The sequence below is a fragment of the Synchiropus splendidus genome, chromosome 3 (assembly GCF_027744825.2).
Source record: "Synchiropus splendidus isolate RoL2022-P1 chromosome 3, RoL_Sspl_1.0, whole genome shotgun sequence".
NCBI lineage: Eukaryota > Metazoa > Chordata > Actinopteri > Syngnathiformes > Callionymidae > Synchiropus > Synchiropus splendidus.
In genome coordinates, this window is record NC_071336.1 from 7,977,745 (window position 1) to 8,001,570 (window position 23,826).

General features: G+C 42.0%; 2 protein-coding genes across 6 annotated transcripts in view; one reads left to right on the forward strand and one right to left on the reverse strand.

Annotated features, from left to right (window-relative positions):
- arap2 (ArfGAP with RhoGAP domain, ankyrin repeat and PH domain 2) overlaps positions 1-10,748 on the reverse strand; it is a 125,916-nt gene extending 115,168 nt beyond the window's left edge. For 4 of the 5 annotated variants that reach the window (XR_008414182.1, XM_053859945.1, XM_053859941.1 and 1 more), the window contains exons 1-3: positions 10,597-10,748; positions 4,984-5,823; positions 4,518-4,600 (exon numbers count right to left, since the gene is read on the reverse strand). Coding sequence is in view for 4 of the 5 variants with exons in the window: in XM_053859945.1 (XP_053715920.1) it covers positions 4,518-4,600; positions 4,984-5,756 (856 nt within the window). In the remaining variant the exon portion in view is untranslated. Of the gene's footprint in view, positions 1-4,517; positions 4,601-4,983; positions 5,824-10,073; positions 10,185-10,596 lie in introns of those variants that run through there. The other variant, XM_053859942.1, reaches the window with a different exon arrangement.
- A 2,080-nt stretch (positions 10,749-12,828) lies between these two features.
- On the forward strand, positions 12,829-22,441 carry dthd1 (death domain containing 1). Its single transcript, XM_053860728.1, has 11 exons — positions 12,829-12,900; positions 13,751-13,906; positions 14,075-14,198; positions 15,106-15,436; positions 16,231-16,410; positions 16,787-17,052; positions 17,248-17,391; positions 20,695-20,984; positions 21,319-21,569; positions 21,666-21,723; positions 21,884-22,441. The coding sequence occupies exons 3-11, from the start codon at positions 14,167-14,169 to the stop codon at positions 22,174-22,176; spliced, it is 1,845 nt and encodes a 614-aa protein (XP_053716703.1). The 5' UTR covers positions 12,829-12,900; positions 13,751-13,906; positions 14,075-14,166; the 3' UTR covers positions 22,177-22,441.
- Positions 22,442-23,826: the final 1,385 nt, after the last annotated feature.

The following is a 23,826-nucleotide window of genomic DNA, read 5'->3' on the forward strand; positions in this document are numbered from 1 at the left end:
CTCACAATTGTGTCAGATGATATCGTTCTCAATTCCTTTTTGAATCCTGGTGTTGCCTCTCTGGGCTCCTACTCTGACCTTGGCTGAGAGTCAAGCACATTGCTTCTTTCTCATCAGAAGACCATACTCTCTTAAGTCACATAGGCGATTAGGTCGGAGGTAAAGAGACATTCAAAGGCAAATCAATGCAACTACCCGTAGTAATAATCAAAGACTGCATTTGGCCATCAAATATTGAATATAGTTACATCATCCCGGTGCAGGTGGTCATCTTACAGTGCCTAAAAATGGAAAAACAAGTGGAAAGAAAGAGACCAGCCGACTCACAGTTGCACAATTTCAGACACCACACTGAAATTCATCGATGCCACAGACAGGAAGTGGAGTTCGTGCTAGGACACGGAAAAACACATTGACAAGCATGCCCTGCTCACTAGGACATGATCATATTGCAGCAAACATGGGGACCTTTCTGTGAGAGTGTGACCAACCACTTGGGTCAGGTGTGGTGCAAGAAGGTGATTTGTGACATATGGAGTGTATGCTCTTGTTGATTTTTCTAAATAAATAACTAAATTAAATTCGAAATTTAATTGGGGTCAGAAGAATGGATGAATCAAAAAAAAGATAGCATCACTCAAGAAAGATGAGAAAATCTTAAAATATTTTTGTCTCCTTCGCATGTGCCGGGAAAACCTTATTCAACTAGTATGCACCTCAACTGAACCTGATAGAACTGAATGAGTAAACACCAGTCACGCTGACATCTGTGGTCATGAAACCCTTTGAGGCCGGTGTTGACACATCTGAAGGGCATCAATGACCCCCTGCAGTTTGCTTACAGACCAAAGAGAACAGACAACATGGGGCTGCCTGCCCCACTACCTAAGCAAGGATTCTGTTTGTGAACTTCAGGTCCACCTTCAATAGCCTCATGCTGTTGGTCCTCCAGTCCAAGCGGCTCCAAAACATCAGGGACGGTCAGTAGTGCTCCTGTTATGTGTTGAGGTGAATATGTTGTCGCTTACCGATCAATGACGGTGGAATCAGAGTTGAGAAATCACATACCCGAGGTTTATATATAACTGTTAAACAACAGTTATCTTGCCTAATTTGTAGTTTAACGAAACACTGAAGCAAAGCAGTGTGTGTGAGTTTAACTAAAGCCTTCCGCAAAGCCTTTGATCTTGCATACAACACTTACATGCATGCTCACCAAAAATATAAATATGACTGGCAAACTGCTCTCTTTCTCTTTTTTCTCCTTTTTCTGCTACCCATCTTTCATTAGCATCTTCTCTTAGCTGAATTTTATTCTGAACCTCCGTCTGTCAGACTCCCATTCATTTTCCTCAAAAGAGAATCTTGGGAAAGCCACATCTACCGATGAAGAAATGTGATGCAAACACATGAAGCGAGACACAAACCTGTGAGTGGAGTGTTAATGTAGCCTGGGCAGGAAACTGTTGACACATTGCAGAAGAGGGCGAGAAACAACCACAGCACATTGTCAGAGAGAACCATAATAGTGTTCCAAAATTTGCAGAGAGAAGCCTCTTCATTTTCGATGCTACAAGACTCAATTACTGAAGGTGAGCCCAAGTGTGAATGCATCCAAAACCTTTTGAACAACAGTTACAACAATTATATCATTGACCTGAGGTTGTTTGTCATGCGCAGTGGGGTGGGAAAGTATTTGCTCCCTTCCATATCTGGAGTGTTTGTCACACTAGGATGATTCAGATCATCAATTGATTTTATATTAGTTAAATATAACACAAGTGTACACACAACATGCAACTTTTAAAATTTATTTAGTTTTCACTATAAATGGAAAACTAAATCCAAAGCTACAAGAGCCGGTGTGAAAAAGTTATAATACTGTCTGGGTCATCTTTCAGCAGTAACAAATGCAATCGTGTTAGCGATAACCAGAGCTGAACTGAGGAGGAAATTTGACTCCGAATTGTTGTTATTCTCCCTCATTGGAGGGTTTCTGAGCATGAACTGCCTTTTTAAGGTTATACCACAGCACCTCAAGAGGATAGGATTTTGACTAGAATATATTAAGTCTTTATTATTCTTCAGCCATTGAGAGGTGGACTTGCTGGGGTGATTTGGATCGTGGTCCTGCTTCAGCTGCAGGTCACAAACAGACCGCCTGGCATTTTCCTTCAGGCTGTTACGCGGTGGATAGCAGAATCCATTGCTCTATTTATCCCACCAAGTCTTCTAGGTCCAGAAACAGGACCCTCACCTTATATAGACCCTCACAGTATACATAGTCGGACAGAACCATTCAGTCATCTTTTTAGTTAGTCATCTCTAATGGCAACAATGATTGGTCACGACACCTTCCAAATGATTCAACTTTTGTCTTGTTTTTACACTTGGTTCTATTCATTAGCATCATAAGGTTTTCTTTTTAAAAATGGGACAAACCTTGATGTTCTTTTTGCTCAGCAATGACTTTCCTTAGAGAATTCTGCCATGACGGCCAATTGTGCTCTGACACAGTCTTATCGAGTGGGTCATGAACACTCGCCCAAACTGAGGCAAGTGAGGAAAGCAGTCTGTTGAATCTTGTGAAGTCTTTTGAGACTTTTTGAGTCGCTCCCACGTTGGTGGAATTTTGGTCGGCGGGCCACGCCTGATGGTTCACTACCGATCCATGTTTCACACTGTTTGTGGCTAATGGCCCTCACTGTGGTTCGCAGGAGCTGCAGAAACGGCACTCCAAACTTTTCCACAGTGATTCATCCCATTTACGTTCTTCTTCACTTGTTCCGTAATGTCTCTGGCTCTAGCTTGCAAGAGGGTCTTTGGTCTACGTCATATTTTCAGGTAGGCCCCGTTTAAACCAACACTTAAAATACTTTCATAACTAACATGGTAGCAGTAAATAGCCAAAAGCTTAATCGTTCCCATTTAGTAATAACAGAGTCGCATAGATTAATCTTAGTCATAAATGTTTTGTGTTGCCTTCACAAATGGAATTATAACAGTATAGGAAATCACACAATATGAAGAAACTGTTTAGAATGAATAGTACTGTACTTTCCCTGAGAGACCTAACTACAGTTTCTAGAAACGCTGCTGCTTCCTGTCAGAATCGGTATGTGTCTTTACTGTAAAATTCTCCAACAGACATTTTAATAATCTATTTCCAAGTCTCTAAACTCGTCAGCGCGTCATCCGATTCGTCAGTCTCTGATATGAGCCAATACGGTACATTTGTTTTTTAAACTATATCATCATATGATATAGTTTAGCCACAGTTGGATAAGCACCTCATCACTGTTCATCCTTCACAGATTCACCGGACACAGAAATGTGGTCTACCTTCGGGCACAACACTACCACTTTAGTCCACTTGCACCGTGAAAATCAGCCAAAACCGAAAGTTTCTCAGCATTGCATGAAGCGATTTCTTGATTGAGAGCAGCTGTGTCAGTAGAGGGTGTGGCTAGAAACATTGAACTCAACGGAGATAAGCCACAGCTTTAACACTGGGGGCAAAATGTTTTTCACGCAGTTCATGTAGGTTTGGAAACTGTTTCCGCTTCATGAAAAAAACCTGGACAAAAATGAACACTTATCACAGAAGTGTCAAATCCAGTCCTCAAAGGGCCGCTGTGGTGCAGGTGTTTGTTCCAACAGATCTCTCTCTCTCTCTCTCACACACACACACAGCTGAACCGATGAGGTTTCAGCTGAAGCAATAGGCATCAATCAACTGACTACACTCCATTGATGCCTGACTGGTGAGAAGGTGTGCTCTTGATTCAGGGGTATCCAAACTGTTCCAGAAAGGGCCAGAGTGGGCACAGGTTTTTGTTCCAACCCATCAGCACATGATTGGTGAAGCCGTGTGTGCACTAGTTGGCTTGCATCAAAACCCTGCACCCACTGCAGCCCTGTGTGGGACAGTTAAGACACCCTTGTTTTAGAGGTTCACAATAGCATGCTCTTTTGTTTCTAAATTATTTTCACTGGGACTTCAAAAAGCGAGTTTGTCCTTCGATGTTTGATGATTTGAAATACAAAACCTGTCTTTCTGAATGGGATGGACAGAGGAGGAAGTGATGCTCTGCCACAGGGAAAGCGATTGAGAACACAATATCAAATACCATATCAAAGGACTGCGTAAGTATATATGGTTCAACAACATGAAATTGACTGGGAGAAATGCCAAGTGGACAAATATAAATAAAGGTTCACATGAGTTTTCCAAGTTTTGCTGTCGCTAACAAAGTTCACATGTATTTTTTTATCCAAACATTCACACCAGGGTTGTAGCCAGGGATTAGATATAAAGTAACTTTATCCTCTGAAATCTTCACTTGGAATTGTGGCAATGTCGTTTTCCCATGACACACCTACTGAACACCCCTCCTGGTGTGCAACTCATCCCCACTCTCTTTTCAGTCCTCTCAGCAAACAATGTTATAAGTGACTTAACTGCAAAATGAAATATTCATGGCTTATATGAATCTATATTTGAAAGACTAGTGTACCTTTCTGCGTGCCGTTGGCACCGACGGAGCCTTCAGAGGCAGTTAGGTGCTCAGGGTTGGCTGTTTGCACTAGCGCTGTGCTCCTGAGGAATAAAGAGATCAGGGATTAGAACAAAAACTGGGACTATATCTGTAGACAATAGCACTCAAAGTTTGCATCGCAGTGAAAATATGAAATAAAATAGAGCACAGAAACTGAGTGAGAAAAATAAAAGAGTATTAAATGCCAATTAGTTTGTTCAAAAACATATTCTGTTTCAACTGAAATTAGATTAGATGGCCTTCATCAGTCCCACAGAGGGGATATTCAACAATCAAAAGATTGGGAAACTAATGCACATGTAAATATTGACTGTATTTTCAAGGTGAATAAGTACCTGGATACCCAGTTACCTGTGATCTCTTCTATTTTTATATATATTATATATATATATATATATATATATTTATATTTTGAGCAGCGTACCTGTCATCAGGTGGCTGAAGGTCCTGAGTCGGGAGTTTGGGAACAGGCCGATGCCTCAGTCGATATGAACGTGTACGCTGGGGACCCTTTGGAACCTTGAAACTCATTTGTAAGCCATAGATGTCATTTTCGACCATCTCTCCGTGAAAGCCTCCTGCATCGTCGCCCTGCGCCGGGAGGGAGATCTCTCCAGAACCACAAGCAGGGTCACTGAGGTCTGTGGTTGAAATCTCCCAGTCAGACGGTGTTTCAGAAAAAGAAAAGGATTCCCTGCTGCTACTGCTGGCTGAGGACATGGACGGGGGGATGTGGATACTCTCAAGTGGGCAAAGTCCAACATTTTCAGGATTGCGCGGTGCAGGTTGTGGAATAGATGGGTCTTTCCTTTCATCATTATCCTGATAATCGAACCCAAGACCCGCTCCGGGAGGCAATGTTTGACTCCCTTCATGATCACCATCTTCCCGCCCCCTTGTATGACTATGCAAACATGAAGTCCCCCTTTTTTTATCATTTAAAAAGATATGTCGGGGGAACAGCTTGGGTTTCGCAGCTCCACTCCGGTTTACACCCAGGGCTTCCAGACTGCGGAGGATGCGTCTTCGATGGCCCGTGGGTAGGACACCGAGTTCCAGAAGACGCTCATCTGTGAGATCCTTGCAGTCAGCAAGAGCTCGATATCCCCCCTGCTGAAAACATGGCAGGTACTGAGAGAGCCGGAGTGTGTCCAACCAGTCCTCTACTTCCTCACAGGCTTCCGGAAGTTCCAACATGTTGGGTTAAATCTTCATGGCTGAGATGACAAACTTGGAACTTGGGAACATGCAGACTAGATGCAAACTGTAAACAAAAAAACAAGAGACATTTGGGGTTAAACCCAGATTTTTGGAGTGTGCCCAGATGACTCAATCAGGGATCTTCTGGAACAAGCAGCACCTGACTGACAATCCAGTGATTATTCTTCAGAGACCCCATTGGTTCAACTGTATGTGTTTCTGTGGCTGGATCCAAAACTGGCACCACCCCAGAACTCCAGTAAGACATTTCCAAGTTAATCTCAATATATAAGGTTAACCACTGTTAGTTATACAACTAAGGTGCATCTTCTATAACCGACTGCTTAAAGACTTCTGTACAAGTCGGGGCTCTGTTTCAAAGTACACTTGGCTCTTGGTACTGGCCAAATAATCTATGACAATTCATAATCGCTGAAAATGTTGAGATCGGCCATCACCATGTTTCACGATTAAACACAGACTCGTTCGCATCTTGGATACAACACTTCTCCCTTACCAACAGAGGTCGCTTTCCTCTAAATCTGGACTGGAAAATTTATTCCTCTCATGCCTCTCATGCAGGGGTCACCCACTGCGGGCCTCAATGGAGCAGTTTGGTGACCCCTGATCTAATGCATAAAACTGCTAGTTTCCTGGTATTTTTAGCAACTATCTCTGCAGATCACATTAGCCATAACACAAACCAGTTCCAACAAGACATGACATCAGTTCCTGCAACTTGATGTCAGCGTGCTGAGTGGAGATAGTTATAATGGTTTTTATATTTTATTTGCTTTTTTTTTATTTTTTTTTTAAAGAAGAGCGCAGTGTAATAGTTCTCAATATTTGTAGAGGAGATTGTTTTATGTTCTTATGGATTGCTTTGTAATAATGTTTTAATTTAACTTGTTTTGTTTGTTTATGTCAAACTATTCAAATGGTTGTCGTTTCTATAGATTTAATTTCAGATTCTCCAGAAATTTGGACTCTGGCATTTTTAAGATTGTTTTTCCTATCAGCACACCATAATTGGTACGACATCAAATGTGCATAGCTCTATAGAAAAAAAAAAAAAGAACACTCACTCGTATCAGAACGTTCCTTCGTTCACAAAACCTTGCAAATCAGGGCTTTTAGAGTTGAAGTTTGGAAGCTGTGAGCCACACAATCCTTTACTGGCAATTTGCTTGCCAAGATTGCAGTGACAATTGTACTGAGGAGCATGAACACAGAACTCCAAGGTCACACCCAGCCAGGAAGCATGTTTTTACCCACACTCCAACTCCATTTACACGTCTAACATTCTGTTGACTCACGACGATGGAACGTTGTTTCATTTAACAGGTGTTTGAGCTTAAGTGGAATCTGACATGCGTTCTTGTCAACATCACGAGCTTCATAAGAAAACACAGGTATTTTTGGACAGTAAGCAGCGTCACGTGGCGTCTGTTTGACATGGACAGAAACTATGAACACAGACTTCAGACTTTTATAATTTATGGCATACTGCACTGCATACCACATCACTGCCTGAACTGTGATTAGCGCTATACCTGTATACATAGCTTTGTTCCATTTTAAACTCATGCTTACACTGCTTATACGTAATACACAACCTAATGTGCCCAACAATTGAAGCCATATTTTTTTTGTTTGTTTGTTTTACATTTCAACTCACTGTTTCAAGCTATTTAGGAACTGAAACATCTAGATTTTGTCATTAGATACCAGGACTGCAACAAACTATTAAATTCGACATCTGCTTGAGTTGAAAAGTGGTCAAGTCTGATGGGAATCGCAATGCAAAACGTCAAAAGAAAAATGAGAAATACAAGGATTGCCAGTAACACAGTTTTAAACCATATTTCCAATAAATAAAATACGAAGTTTAAAACCACACAATCCACAAGTGTTTACAGTACCACCAGTTTATGATCCCCAGGTGCGAGACCCCCTGCCTGGAACAATACACGGGAAGGAAAATGTTTGGGCTCCATTAAAACGCCTCAACATGTAATGCAGAAGGCTGCCTTTGGTGTCAGTATAGGATGCTGAAGTCCACTTTCCCAACAGCAATGCATTACCACATCAGAGAGAGAGGACGAGTTGGCTACAGACACGGTGGCATAACCCACTGTGCGAATCAAGGGGTTCAAGTGAACGCTTATGCTGTGCTTCAGCCATGTTATGGGGCCTCATCACACACTCACTTCTGATGGCAGCATGATCGTGTCTTTGTGTGGATGAATTACGTAGGGCATCCTCTGTAGTGCTCACTGCAGTCTTCGCAAAATGATGGACCATTCGCTACATTACAGTAGGGATGTGGGGCGTGGTGCTGTGGGGCACGCCCTCTCCATGAGACTGGCACAAAACTGACAGAATTGCTGGCAGAAGCAGAGGCTCAGTAGAAGACTGTGTATACATTTTTAAAGACGTGTGGTGCCTTATCTTGTGCTTTCACTTGTTGTCATATCGTTTAGCTGTATTTAATGGGCAAAACTGTTTTGGACTATTTTTCTCGTCATTTTTTTACATTTTCCTAGGTGGTCCGACAAATTAGCCCTTGCACCTGTACTGTGCAGTAACATTCATGAACATAATATACACATGAGACAGACTCAAAGCACTCAAGAGAGAGATACATTACAGCTCTTCATGTTAATTAGATCCGGTAGTAGAGCTACAGAAGTGAAATATGTTTACTTTAACCTGTGTCAAACTCAAGGTAAAAAATAAATAAATAAGATCTAAGCGTGTATGATGATCTTAGTGATTAAAAAAGTCCCAGTCAATATCCTCCAAAGACTACAGAATGTAAGGGTCCTTAACGTCATGAGGGCTGTGTATTGGCAGGTATCTTGTGACACGATACGTATACCTATACCACAGTGGCAATACAATACATTACGATATATTGCAATAGTGTAAATTCAGTGGGGGACAATCGAATAATGCAGAATAATATTATGCGCTTCTGCGTTATGATGCCAGCGCAGTTGGACTTTCAGCCAAATTTTACTAAAAATATCAAGACAATATCACACAATCAAGTACTGCAACATTCCAGCAAAAATATTGATATAATATTCATCAAGTATTGCGATATTTTTCTAATACATTTACACATTTCACTAACAAACCAAGACTATAATTACTCATTTAGAACCAGCGAGAGGTATTAGAGGAATATTATCAGTGTTAGTCACCAATTCATTTTTGTCAGATATTTGAACTCAAAGACGGCATTCCCTGAAATGTCGCAGCGCACTATGGGAGTAAAAATAATTCATCACCTTAAACATGGATTTTTGCTGATCATCACAGAAATGTTGTAAAGTCTGTGCCTCCTGCTTCTGTCAGAGACAGATGAAAGTGGGTTTGCAATCCACTATCCTGTCGTGCCCACACCTTCACCTCAAACCCACAGGAAGATACACCAACTTCTTGCCATATCCACTTCCCTCTTTAGAAGCTGCAACCTTTAAGTGCGTAGGGGGGTGAAGTGACAGTTCTGCTTTTTGAGAGAACACTTCCTGCTAGCTTGTGGTTACGCTAATTGCATTGCTATGCAAAGAGTTGGCGGGACAATGAGGGCACCTGATAACTTCAAAACTGGACATGTCTTAGTAATAGAATCCAAAAAGATTGATGCTGAAAACCTCTTTAGAATTGTTGATGTGGGCAATTCACCAAAAGGACCTGGGACTGCACCATCACTGTGTTAAAAGTTAGATGTAATCTTCGAGGTAGTTGCTCGTGAGATTTCAAATTTCCAAAAGTGGTGTTAAAAGGACTATTTCATTTGACTAAATAGAAAAATCACCCCCCAAATTACAAGTTAGAACTTGACTGTGGTTAGTTGCAGCGGAAAACTGAGTATTGTGCCTGTTGCACCGCTTGTTATCGAGACTGAGATAAATGAGAAGCCTGAAGGACTCATTGTGAGATTGATGTCCAACTTTGACTCAGTGTTACAGAGCAATGTCCTTTATTAACCACCCACTCACCTCACAGAACACAACACATTGGACGGTGCTAATGTGACCAGTTCAATGTAACCAGTCACATCAGCCTGACCCTTGCTATTCATGCCCCGAAATGAGATTTGACTCCATCAGGTGTGCGGCGGTGCTCAAGTTTAGAATGGACACCAATGGAAAAAAAAGACTTTACCAAATAACACCGCAGCGTGACTGTCAGAATGCAACACAAAAGCTGTTAATTCACATCACCCATCTGCTTGTTATAAACCAAAAATGACTCAAAAAATGCTCAACGTGCAGCAGCGTGTAGAGGCAAACATGCACTCACCGGTCCTTCCTTTCATGTTTGGCCAGAGCTGCTGAACACTTGTGCTCGACTCATCAACCCCGGCTCACATCCAGGGTGGAAGTTGAGCGTTATTAAAACTGTTGAGTCAATACAGAGCCCTGGTGTCATGACCTACTCAGCGTGAAGATCAATATCAAAAAGAGAACAAGATAAGCACACGCGCACACATCAGAGAACACTGAAGTTCGTCCTTGTGTCCGGGCAGAAATGAGCCCAGGTTTATTTCCTGGCGGCTGGAGTGACAGGAGTGGGTGCTACTGTTCCACCCATTGGACTGCAGGTATCCAGAGTGAGTCACCGCTCTTACACGCACATGAAGCCATGAGCAAAGGTCTGCCCACAGTGCTTCAGAAGAAATCTTTTTCTGACGTCCTTCTACGTGAAACCGCTTCGTTTGAAAAGTTGTGGTGTTGCTGCTACCGGCAGGTCCACATGTGACAACCGTGTCGCAGCGGCTCGGCCAGTGAAAGACTGAAAAGTAACACAGGTCTGGAGAACTCACCTGAAAGTCAGCGGCAGCGAGAAGCCTCTTGCAGTCCTCCGACACTTTTACACGCTGTTTTGTACGCGCTTTCTGTCATGGTTTTAGAGTTGAAAGTTTCTGTTTCCATCACAAATCCCTCCTGTCTGTCAGCGGGCTTTTACTTTGCGGCGTTTCCGCCTCCCAGTTACAGTGACGTAACACCACGCCCACTTGTGCACCGTGAGTAAAGCGCAAACTAGTTCAGTTGAATTCGTCTTCATTGGAATTCAATCTCACAACATAAAGGCGTTTGAAAGACGATCGAAGAGAGTGGCGCTACTTTCCACAATAAAAGCATGACAATGGCAGGATGAAATAGTGCGCGTTGTTCTTCTTTGAGGGGCGAAGTGGCGTGTTCGAACTTGAGTCCGAGGCCCCGGGACAATCAGTCAGGAATGCTGTTCTCTGTTGAACCGAGACTCGAGCCAGATGATTCTATTTCATTTTCTTTCTTTCGGTCTGTATATTTAACTATTGTTTTCACGTTATATCTTAAGCACCGTTATGGAACACAGCACTTCGAAAAACAAAATCAACCCCACTCATACAGTGCCATTACAGTTCTGCTAGTTGTCCAATAGAGTTTAATTTGAATTTCGCTTCACTGTATTTTCTTTTTTTTTTATGTGTACGTTTTTTCACTCCTCACAGCGTCCGTGGTAAACCAAAGTTTTGTTTCCCTCCATAAAGAAATAAAAGCTGTTCACAAGAATGGCCGCTTGATGGCGACAAAACGAGATTAAGAAATTGTAATAATAATAATAATAATAATAATGGTTTGCCTATATAGCACATTTCAGAACGCTGTTCACAATGTGCTTTACAGACAAACAAGGATTTAGACGAAAACACTGACAATATTACAGGGATGAAAGCCTATAAAAATCAGTTTTAAGAGCGTTTTCAGGAGGGAAATGCATCTTGCATTTCGTATCTCCTCTGGCAGATCAGTCTCTGTCACCTCTATTTTTTTTTTCAATAGCAGAGAACCACCTGAGGATCTGAGGGTCCTGGCTGGCTCGTAGGGGGTCAACATATCTACAATGTAGTCTGGGGGCAGGCGTTGATGAGCTTTAAAAGTTATTAAATTCAGACAGTCCAAAGTTTGTTTGTTTGTCTAATTGAATTTTTGCTGCATTTACATGTGAGGAAATTGCATGGGTTATCAATTTTAATAAGGTTTAGTTTGATTTATTTGTGGGTTTTTTGTACTTTATTACTTCATTCATTAAGAAACCATCTATAATGCAGAGTTAATTTGTTTTCAGGTAATTATCGACTCATTACATTCACCGTGCTGGAATGGGGAGCTCCTCAGAATGCGTTAGAAGTCCTTGCTTAAGGCTGTCAGCCAATACATCATGGCAGTCACTTGCAGTGCAGTAAATTTATATTGTCATGGACTCAAGAGGATGAAGGGTAATGATTCACAGTCCCAGTGTTGGAGCTGAACAGGCTTTTTTCAATGATCCATCAACACTAATGTGCTAAAGTAAAATAACTGGCATCCATCATTTGTTAGTGCCAGCGCTGTTTTTGAATGATCCTACTTCCGTAAAGCTGAGTAACAGTCAAGTGATTGATAGAAGTCTCAAATAGAGGGATGATGAAAGGTGGAGTTTTTGTACTGACTGGTTTTTTTTTCTCTCGTCCCTTCCCACCACGCCTCCAGAGGTCGCCTTGGCAACATGCTTTACTGCTGGCAGTCTTATAAATGCAGCATTGGTGCCTGTAAACTGGCATGGCAGCACACAGAAACACTCCAAGCCAAGGACACTGCTGGACGGCCAGTCACAAAAGGGATCGGACCTCGGGGGTGCAGTTTGTTGTCAATCGCTCGTGTTATCTTGAAGTAAATCATTTCACTATTGTCTGACACATCAAGTATTTTTTTCAGGAGTAAACGCCTTTATTTTACCTTGTCTTTTGTCCCACGTCTAAACAAGCAGATGGATGTTTCAGAGAGTGCTGGCGGAGGATGGACCGATCTAAAGACGTTGTCTGACGCCGCGGAGAAGCTGGGAGCTGTGACCAGAAGTTGTTGTGACGCAATGTGGGGTGGAAGAGGAGCCAAGGGAAGCGGGAGAGGGGATGAACAAGTGCTTGATGGTGATCATTCGTATGCAGAAGACAAGCGCGCACAGGAAGTACTGCGAGTTTTGAGGCAGCTGACTGTTTGTTATTCAAACACTTTGGCCGCATGGCGGGAAGAACTGTCTGACTGTTCCTGCAGGATCAAGACATGTCCACCAGAGGGAGCCCATTCAATAGGAGCGGTGCAAGGTGAGTTCGCTCTTCGACGGTAAATGCTTGAAAACATAACAGAAAGTGCTTCTCATTTGTGGCTACATATTGTAATAGGTCCATCCTGAGTGGTCTACACACAATAAGACATTAACCATTCAAATAAATGTCGAAATAAAACAAATACTCTGAAGTTCACTGTTATAACTATTTTATTGATCGGTAATAAAAACCTGATCTGGATGAGGAAAGGACTGATAAATGATAACAGTGCAGATAAAAGCAACGCGTTGTAACGTTGCTTTTAGGTCGCGTGGAAACTTCTGTTTACAGAAACGAACTGAAAAAGGAGCGCTGTTTTTATTGAAGAAAATCTTCTCCTCACAAGGAGCACACGTTCCCTAAGTTTGTCACATGAACTGTTTCAACAAAAAGAAAACGTCTGACCACAAGTGTCGACAGGTTTCAACTGACACAAACAAAAGTTGCGCCCTCTAGTGCCCACCACCAAAAACAACAGAAAGAGAAGTTTTGGTCGTTAGAGCGTGCATAACGCAGCAACAGTCAACAGTGAAAGGGGCCAAAATTACGCTGAGATGATACATTAGTTATTTATAAATGTGGCACTACTAATGCAAGTCAACATATCAGCTCGGCTAATTAACCAGATCAAACTCTGTGTAGTGTGAATGTGTACATTTGTAGCATTAGTTCATATTCTCTTACATTTATTTAACTGTTTGCTTTTCAAAAAATAAGAAAAAAATATAAACAATGCTTAATTCACCACTTTGTACTTAATTAGTTAATTATTTTATGCATATTGTATGAAAACTACATGAAATAAATAGACTAATACTACTTTTTCCCTTGACTTTTTTTTCCTTAGGTACAATGGTGTACAATGTCCAGCTATACAATACTATTTGTGATCTGATGGAGGATCTGGAGAACATTGAGGACAGATTCAACGCAGCCATTTCCAAACTGGATTCAGAAATTCTCCAATTGATTAAAAAAGAAAAGCCTCCTCCTGATTCAGAATGTGAGTTAAGCACAGACACGGAAATATCAGTGAAAACTAGAGAGGTCCATAACCCAAGTCATTCAGAATGCCGTGAGTCAGACGCTGTTCCAGATGAAACGACTTCTGTGGAGTCTGAAACAGCATCCATCTTGAATATGGATGGCTCCCTCTGCATTCCCACTGCAGAGACACAAGGAGCAGCTGAGGGCAACGGTCAAGATGATAAGGATAAACGTGTATCTCTGGAGACTTCCAGTGTGCTGGAAGACACACAGCAAATGGAGACAAACAGCAAGTCTATCACCGTTGGGTATGTGACATTTATATTACAACACACACCTGCTATAGCAACATTTAACTGCATAAAAACTCAAAACACTTTCAAATCCACTCCATTGAACAACTCCAACTACCCCATTGAAACCTCGCATCATTTCTAAACTGAAGCCTCATGAATCCCCATCAACACCTCATCACAGTTTCTCTACAACTATTACTAGTATGCCATCTAACTCAAGTTTTAGTGAGGCACAAAACAGACATCTAGAGTTTCAGGATTCTCACGTTGTACTTTCCTTAGTTTGGTCCTCCATTTTACCGTAACATCTAACATGCAGTTTACTCATGTGATTTGGGGGAATGCGTATTTGGTTCAGCCTCTCCAAGTATATCATGTTCCCATCAGAAATGGACCATTGTGTGAAGCAACCCTGGCTAGATGGGACCATTATGCAGACAATGAAAAAGTGTATTAACGCTGAAGTGTGAGGACGGGTTCTTCTGATTCGTACACTGTAGGTGTATAAGTACTAGAAAACAGATGAAGACTAGAGAAAGAAAGAAAATACGCTTTATTTTTTTCATCGATGATATCAGGACGGCTTTCGTGTTCCTTCCTAAACTATATAAACCAAAGTCATTTGTTTCACCATGGATGTTGAGTGAGTATTTATTACAGTTTTTAAAAATATTATCCTGCTAAACCTCTCACTAAAGATCAGGAAAGGTCGACCCTTCCTAAACAAAGTAAAATAAGTCTAAAATGAGGTTTACCTGAAACAGATATACAGGGGAATTGAATGTTTTAAAGTAGCAAAAAAAAAATTTGTAGTAAAGAATAGTAAAATAAGATTCCGTTCTATGTTTATAAATTTCAACCTCACTGTCGATAATAAAAGAAACATTTCTTTTTTATATTCTCTGTAACACACTACCAGGTTGGCTGGTCAGCTGGAGGACGGCCACTCAAGCCTACCTGATGTCTGCTTCATCAAAGCCCCTCCAGAGATCGCCGGAGTCCTGCAGTGCGAGGTGGCCAATGACTTGAGCTTCATGATGGTGACCGGTTCTGAAGAGCTGGTCAGCAGAGTCATCAGGCTTAAAGTTAAAGAGCAGGCCAAGTTTCGCTTCCCCCTGACGGTGGTGGTGCCGTACTGCAGCTCATACAGTGGCAGCTACAGGCATGTGGTGGTGAAGATCGTGGACAGCAAGAGAAGAGCCAGCTACATCACCCCAGTGACAATTGAAGGCCCTTTCGAGGGACAGAGGGTAAACTTCTTAGTGACAAGTACCTATGAATCCAGCATCAAATCTGGAAAAAACATTCAACACTCGCTTTCATTTCATGACAGATTGATCTTCATTTGATTTCAGTTAAAGTAAACAATGTCTTCTATGCTCACATTAATTGAACTGTATGTTTTAATAACTGTTCAAATATTCAGAAAAAGCTCGATGCATGCTGAATATTTCATTCATCTCTATTGTTGCCAAAGAAAGATGTGCACAGAAACAGAGTGGCACAGAGCATCCGGGTCACATGCCAACTGAATATCACTATCTTATTTTTTATTTTCCCATCTCCAAGGAAGATTAACTTTTCATATTTTGTTCTTCTAATGCCTGACAGCTGTTATGCAACATGCTGAAAGTTATATGGTGCTTAGTGAGAGGATAAAACAAAATCCCTTTTGGCTTTATCACCATATTTCTCCTCAGGACATCACACTTTTTGAGCGTAGCTCTCATCCCACTGACATTGCGTCCGTCACAAAATAGACAGAAGCTTATTATAAAGACAGAGCTGCCTCTGCCAGAGGAAGACTTCAAATTGGTGCATTAAGTAAACCACAAAGAAGTATTTTGCACAGTTGATACTTGGGTATTCTAATTTGAAATGAAATTTCCAATTGCAGTGAACAGAAGTTTTTATGTCCTTTAAGGTTCAAATTCGGAGTGGGTCTAACTTTTAGACTGAGGTCATGAGACACAGAAGACAAGTGGTTCAAACCTTGTGTACTTCATCAACAGATGTTGAGCTTTATTCATGTTTTTTTCCACAGGGTTCATTTACAGAGGTGAAGGTTTACTCTCTTGGATTGTTTGCTGTTGTGTCCTGTCTGAAAAGAGAACATTACACAGTTCCCAGGAGAGGACTGTCGTATAAACTGCCTGTGGATCCTCGCATCTGCCTCAACTACCTCCCAGAGACCTTCACGGCTCCGGTGCTGGCTCAGGCGGTGGTAAGATAGTCATTTCCTCATCAGTTCTCATTCATCAATAGTGAGCAGTCCCTTTGGACCTTTTAATGTTGAGAATGAACAAAAACTCTGCATAAATACTCCAAGTCTTTGGGGAGGAGAGGAGGCACCTAGAGGTGTTTGGATTCTCAGTGGGAGGATTGGGCAGATGTCTGCACTAACGAAGACAAGTTAACATCTGGAATAGATGTTTGAGCTCAATTCACAATCCACCCGTGTGTGACCACAACAGTTTGTTGCTTGATCCGACAACAAGATACTGCAGCTTCTGCATTTGCAGTCACTTCAAATGGGAATGTTGTCAGTTGTCGATAGAACTTTCATGTCACTCCTCAAGCTGTTTCTCCATCTGCTGCAGATTCAGCCCATAGATGCTGTTCTGCTTGCTGCTGTCAAGTCAAGATGTGAAGCCTATCACTGGGTGGTGTCCACTAGCCCCCTGCTGTACCTCACCCACCCGTCCTCACAGCCACTGCGGAGACCCTTCAGCATCACTCTGCCGTGTCCACCCAACCCCAACAGGAAGAGAAGCAAGATCGAGCAGAGGGAAGCTCTGGTGCATCACCATTACCAAGCTGCAAGTGCTTCTCTAGTTTGGGACGATCCATTGTCCCCCCGAGTGAGGTGAGCCAACATCAGAATAGACAGCAAGAGTTGCTGACCTGATGCTGTTCACAATGGCTCTGGATTGAAGCAATGCATTTCACAACTTCATTTTGTGTTATTTATACGTTGTTTTACTTTTCTTTGTGGAGATGCGAAACTTTTTAGTGTTAAAATTTGCTTCCCAAGTTCTTTTTTTTTCTGTGTCTCTCTCAGAATTCTGGTCCCTTCAAAAGAGAACAGAGAACAGCTGAAGGTCGTTGCCTCAACTGATGGCCAGTGGAGCGTTTTGGAAAATGTGGTCATCAGGAACCAGCAGAACGGACTAGTGTCTTTGGAACTGAACGAGAGCTTTGAGAGGTGAGACACAAATAATCGGCTAATAGATTTCCAGTTCACGTCAAGTAAATAAATGCATTTACGCATTACAGTTGATGGAATTTTAATTTCCCTATGTGTGTTACAATGCCAAAGAAGTCTAAGTCACAAGCTACATGGGACTGATCATTTTTCTTTTAGAACATTTACATGTACATTTAGCAGTATTCTTGTTCACCAGACATGCACATCTAGTTATTTGTTTTAATGCAGAGCTGTCTTCCGCCAAAGAGAGCCAGATCTGATGAGCTGAAAATGTGCTGTGCGTGACATTTTAGTTTTTACGTTTGTTGTTTGCTTTTAGTTTTGATATCAGCTTCTCCAGTTGACAGACCTTTAGAGCCTCAATTAGCACAGTTAATGGGAGAGGGCCATATGAGGTATGAGGATCTATGGCCACTTCCTGAGACCTGACTTTTGAAGAAAAAAAAAGATGATTCTAAAGTATTGTTTAGTATTAAACAGACTACAGATTTCCACTTGATCAGTCCATTTATTTTTTACAATTCACTGTCCATGTCACCTATTCTGTGGGCCAGTGCATTCTTAGTGTATTTTTCAGTTACGTCACATAAACGTGGAAAACTTCAGCGTTAAATCCAATAATCTGAATAACTCCTTCACTTTTACAACATCATTCCCAAGTGATAGTGATTATATGCCTAATCCCTTGCCGTTTAAATGAAGTTGTGCCATAGACAGTGTGACTACAGCCTGCCGTAGCAATTATAAAGCACAGTTGAATGAGTGATATGTACAAAGGATCTGGCCACTCCATGAACTGATGACGTCCGTATCAGCTGAGACTGTATTGTGTGCTCAGCAGTCGACAACTCAAACAAATCCCCACACAAACAGCAATATGAGGGGAAAGCACCCAGAGGAGGACAGCTAATAAACCAAGCGAGCCCAGCGTCAGAGAGGTCGGCCGCTGCTCGTGTGTAGCCTCATTTGTTGCATCATTTACTTCATCATTTAAAAAGCCATTTCCTGCTTTGTTACCAGCATCATTAACGTCCAAAGTCTTTCTGAAATGGCCAGTTAGTTCGCTCATGAAGAACAAAATCTGAAATGAAGAATCAGGATGGGATTATTTGCTGCCTATTGTGGTGCAGTGAAGCTGCCGCGCCTCTCTGACGCGTTTTCTTACTGTTTCTCCCCGGGCCTGGGCCCGTCTGTTGAAGATGGACAGCCACTCCAGATCTACAGATGCTCTGTAGAATATGATCTTGATTCCCCTTACGCTGAGCATCACTATAGATGGGCATCGCTGCGCGTTAAAGAAGATGTAATATGTCCTTAATCTGACAGAGAAACCAAACATTTCAGTCAATCATGAAGTTGTTTTTGCACAGTTCTGCTCATTTCATACCCACCGTTTTATCGCTATGCAGTTCATGGGTGTTGCCTTCAGGTTGGTGTACTTCTCCAGGGATTCAGGAAACCATAATGATGCCAAAAAGCTATGGGATGCTTCCTGCACCGTGAAATGAGTAAACCTGAAATATGTGTGAGATAGAAAAATTGATTTCAAGCCAACATGTCATGTTCATGTTCAGAACCTGTCTATGATGTACAGTCGTTTGAGTTTCTTCTTTGTCCGGGACTTTGCCTGAAGACAGAAAAAAAAAACATTTGTTGACCTTACAGCATATATATTTGTCATCTCTCAGTCAACACAATGAAGTCATTCTTTTCATTCCAGAAGTCCTCTTGGTTTAATTATTCCAGTTGACTTATGTTCCAAGGCTGAAATATTGAAAAGAGGGTGTTAAATAATAATACTTTTACAGACAGGCTATTGTAGTTCAGCATCAATAGCTTATATAACAAAATACAAATTTAAATTGCAGGATTTCCCAACGTCCCTCTTAAATAAATAATTAAAATTGGAATGGAAAGCAGCCAATCGCGAAATGAAGCAGAGTTTTGACATATTTAATTGGTGACAACAAAAACAAAAAACTAGTTGTTAGTCATGAGAAGTAAATCTCACTCATATCTGCAGCTGTCATCACTTGTGTTTCTTTAGGGATTTACAGTTAAAGACATGCCAAAAACCAATGATATGTTTTCAGCAGTGACACTGCAGTATAAATCTATTAAGATATGCTTAAATACGACCCAGTGATCAGAGATTCAATATCAACTCAGGAGCTTCCTCACTTCCTTTGGATGCTGAAGGAGTCTAATGACGGTGTTCGACAGTCGCAGCAGCTTAGCGGGGTCCTGGACATTATTGATGACCACATTCAGACACTGACTGCCAGCGGTCACCGTCGCCAGCAGCCCTCCCAGCAATACGAGATAGCAAACATGCCTCCTGTAAGAGAAGACAGAATTTTAGGTTTTCTTTTTTTTAAATCAAGAGGAAAATATTGTGAGTGACAGCTCAGCTGCAGGCTGGCAGGAACAAGCTCGGCACATTGAACCACTGGATGATCCATCAAATGCCTGTGTTTATACAAAAAAGTTGTCAACGCTGTGAATCAGCAGTCGTACTTACTTATCCAACTTAAACATTGGAGGGAGCATTAACCGCAGAGAATCTGGAAGAGAAATGTGTCACGTGCTTTTATAATACACTGTTTCATCTATTTAGCCGAGCGGAGGGTTTTCTTCAGTGTTATTACTTAAATCATCTAAGAATGGTGACATGCCTACAGTAGAACGACTCAAATCTATTGAATTGGTTCTGGAACAGCTTCAAACTTCAAGAGTTTTAACTCACCGCTATTCAGTTTAGAAGAAATCCTTTCCAGAGCGGCAGCTGACGTGTTGTGAGTCTCACTCAGCTTTTCTTTACGTAAGGGTTTTAGACTCGGCATGTGAACCTCATGACGTGAATTCCGGGATTTAACATTTCTGTGTCAGACAAGGCACAGGATCAATGTCAGAATATAGAGTGTTGGTAAATGCCGTGATTAAACATTCCACAGACAGAATCTCCATGCACTTTTTTTTACGTGAAAACAAAAGTGAGCAGTTCTAAACTAAGTTCTATACTGCGACTGTGGCTGACACGATGAGAAAATGTTATATATGATATTTTTCTTTCAGTATATTTTGATGGACAAGAAATAATCAAAGGCAAAGGAGGGAAATTCTACACCATCAGTTCTATAGTTACTATGAACTCATGAGGCCGCATAAATGCAGTCGACAGGCTGCCTCCAGGATGCACTTTGTTCAGGCCTGGGCTAAAAGATCAACCATTGTAACCTGATAAGCTGTTATCACAGATCAAGCGAATATTCATTTTCTCTCATCCTTGTCTTTCCTCAGTCTGCTCGTGGCTCGCCTTATGTCGGACGCGCAGCCATGCCATCTCACCTGTCTGGCTGAGCAGCTGCAGGAGCACTTCAGTCACCACAGCGTCGTCATTGCCCTCCTTAGGCGAGACAGTGAGCCACACAGTGTTCTCCTGGCAGCCGTGCCAGCCAGAGACCTCAGCTGGGAGCTCACCAAACTGCAGGCACAGGGATACAGTCGCCATGCGGAGACCTCGTCTGAGATCTGGATGAGGGAGGGAGATCAGCTTCTGATCCGACTGGGTGGGAATATAACCACTTCAGGTAAAGTGGCATTGAGTTGGTGGTATTCTGGAACAACTCCGCATGAGATCAGACATTAAAACGGTTTCCAGGTGAAAGGTGAAAGTGCTCAGAGTGGCTGTGTTGACAGCCATTTCATCCCATTATCATGAATTCAAGTACAAACAAGTCCCATTGTGATTATATTATCTTAGTTCAGCTTCCTAAATATTGGACGTTTTGTTCTGTGTCGTAACTGCAGTGGCCCCTTGCTGTCCTCTATCCAGTATCACTTTTGAATCCTCATGCTTCTGTGCTGCACCCCCCACCTTACTTGATGTTTACAGCCAAATATGAATTGTTCTTGCCCCTCCAGTGCCAGTGACTGACCAAAACGGCATGCTCGATGAGCGACTCACCTTCCACAGTCAACAGAAGAATCACCTGACCATACGTCTAACTGAAATGGACCCTTTTGGTAACCACAGCTCGCCCCACTACAAGGGCACCGCCATCTTTTATAAGATTGACAGGGAGCAAGTGAAGTGGCTGGAGGACAAACTTCTGCCGTTGGAACTGAGTCTCCTGGGAGATCCCGTCTGCAAGCTCTCTCTGACTTTGCCCAAGGTGCCGACACATTCAAAGCACTATCCTGCATCAATTATTGCCAATTGGATGACTGTAATGGTTTAGAAAAATGTGTTTAAATGTGTTTCATTTCAGAAAGTGAGAGCAATTAAACGACCGACCACAGCAAGACTGAAGTTATATGAGGAGACTGGTAGGTGGACACATACACTGTATTAGTATTGACTTGTGTGGTTTGTGTTTATTTGTTTTTCTCCCATGGACCAGCTTACCACACCCAGTATGCTCATTCATTCAGGAACCTATTTTCATCACAGAGGACATAAAGAACTCTGTCTTTCACTCCAACATAGATGCCCTGCCTGACCCCTTGCTTCTGTGGCTGTCATCAGAGCTTTCACTAGAAGAACTTCCAAGACTTGCGCGCGCTCTCCGTCTCCGTCGAAGCACCGCACAGCTGGTGAAGCTACAAACAGGAGGGAATATATCTTCTCAGGCCTTTCACCTCCTGGCCAAGTGGAGAAAAGAGCAGCCTGCTTCTCCCCAACAACCCAAGATCGCTATACTTGCCCAATGCCTGACCAAGAGTGGTCGGCCTGATCTGGCCAGAGAACTGCTTCAACTGCAAAGTTCAGCTTCAAAATGAAAGTCTTTGCCTTGAATTGGTGTAAAGTTCAACTGCAGCCACGAGAGGTCAGCATTTTACAAGGGAACTTAATTTATCTGCTTGAAGTTTGACATGTTGAATGGCAGAAGGAAGTCCATATTGTGGAGCATTCTGACAATCAATATCATCTTCAAGAGGCTGTTACCGTAGCAACTCAGGTTTATTTTAAAGTCCGACATTTATTCCTGACAGCCTTCACTACATTCTGTCGCCTCACGCTCAAAGGCAGGCAGGTGATTTACGAGATCAGTCAGCCATCTCTTCCCTCTTGTAAACAACTGGAGACACTCAGTCGTGACTGCACCGTGGTATTGTAAGGACATGACTGAGTCTGCTCATGGAAGCTGATTAGAATTTGGATTTGTTGTGTGTTTATGCTTGTGATGTCTCTGTAACACAAAGTGAAAAACCTCCAGAAGGATTTCATTTCAACGGTGAGGATGTGAAAATACATTTTAATTCTGCTCAAACCTTCTGTGTCTCGTGATGGCTGTTATTGTATCATGTTATTTGGTCCAGTCATTGTTTTATTTTTGTTATTTTGCATGACATTTCTTTGCTTTGAAACAAACAAAATCATTCCAGATGAATGTCCGCTTAAATGATTGGAAGGAGTGGAAGTGGAAGTGCTCACACAGAAAGCGTCATCTGGTCGCCTGCAACTCTTCCTTGCACAAACCTTGCTGAAGGTCGACGTTCTTGACCTGACAAAGATTTCATCCTCTCATCTACTGCTCTTAAATCGTTGACCTTAACTACTCACTTCAATTATCTCTCAGGAAAAGTAATAATTCAAAGCCCGAGATTATTGAACACAAGGCATCAGCGTTACATCTCTTTACATTTCATTGAGCCGCAGCTTTTATCGTAAGTAGGTTAAACCCAGAATAACAGAACCCAATCTAAGTTCTTTACCTCAAGTAAGTATAACAATTTAACGCTTCAATTAATTCCATTCTTTCCCCTCGTGCAAGTCACAATGGTCAAGCCGTGATAAGGTTGAAAGAGGAGTTCCTTTTGTCCTCAGCTGACGGTCTGAAGACAGTTAATTGCACCCTTTAGCAGCCTCTAGCAAACAGTTGCGATTTCCTTTTCGGGCAGACAACCTTTATGGGTGACCACTTGATTAAGAAAATACATTAAAACAAAAATTTCTTTGATCAGATGCATGTTCCTGTTTCACCACAAATGTGGCACAGAAGCACTTTTAGCTTGGTGTGACAGTCAGGTAACATTTTGAAGTTCAATTATAAACGTCTGCGTTGGGTTATGGAAGCTCCGCGGATCCTCCGTGGCTTGCTCCCTGATACGCCGAAAATAGCTCCGATTGACTGGAATCAAAGCCTGCGATCATTCATGCAGTCACCATGGTTGAGTGGGGGAATTTGAGCACAAAATAATTCTATTGCACTGCAAGAAGAGTGTCATCAATAGTTATTAGCGATGGATAAATGAGGCATCATGAAACAGTTTCATAAATCTCATAGGCCGCTAGATGGCGCGCTGCGTTTTTAAATGATGTGAGGTGTTCAAGGGTCCAGCACTCCCAGGACTAAACATTAGTTAACTGAAGATGGATGTATGTAAAGCACAACATTACACAGCACACAGTGACATCCAGTGGCCTCA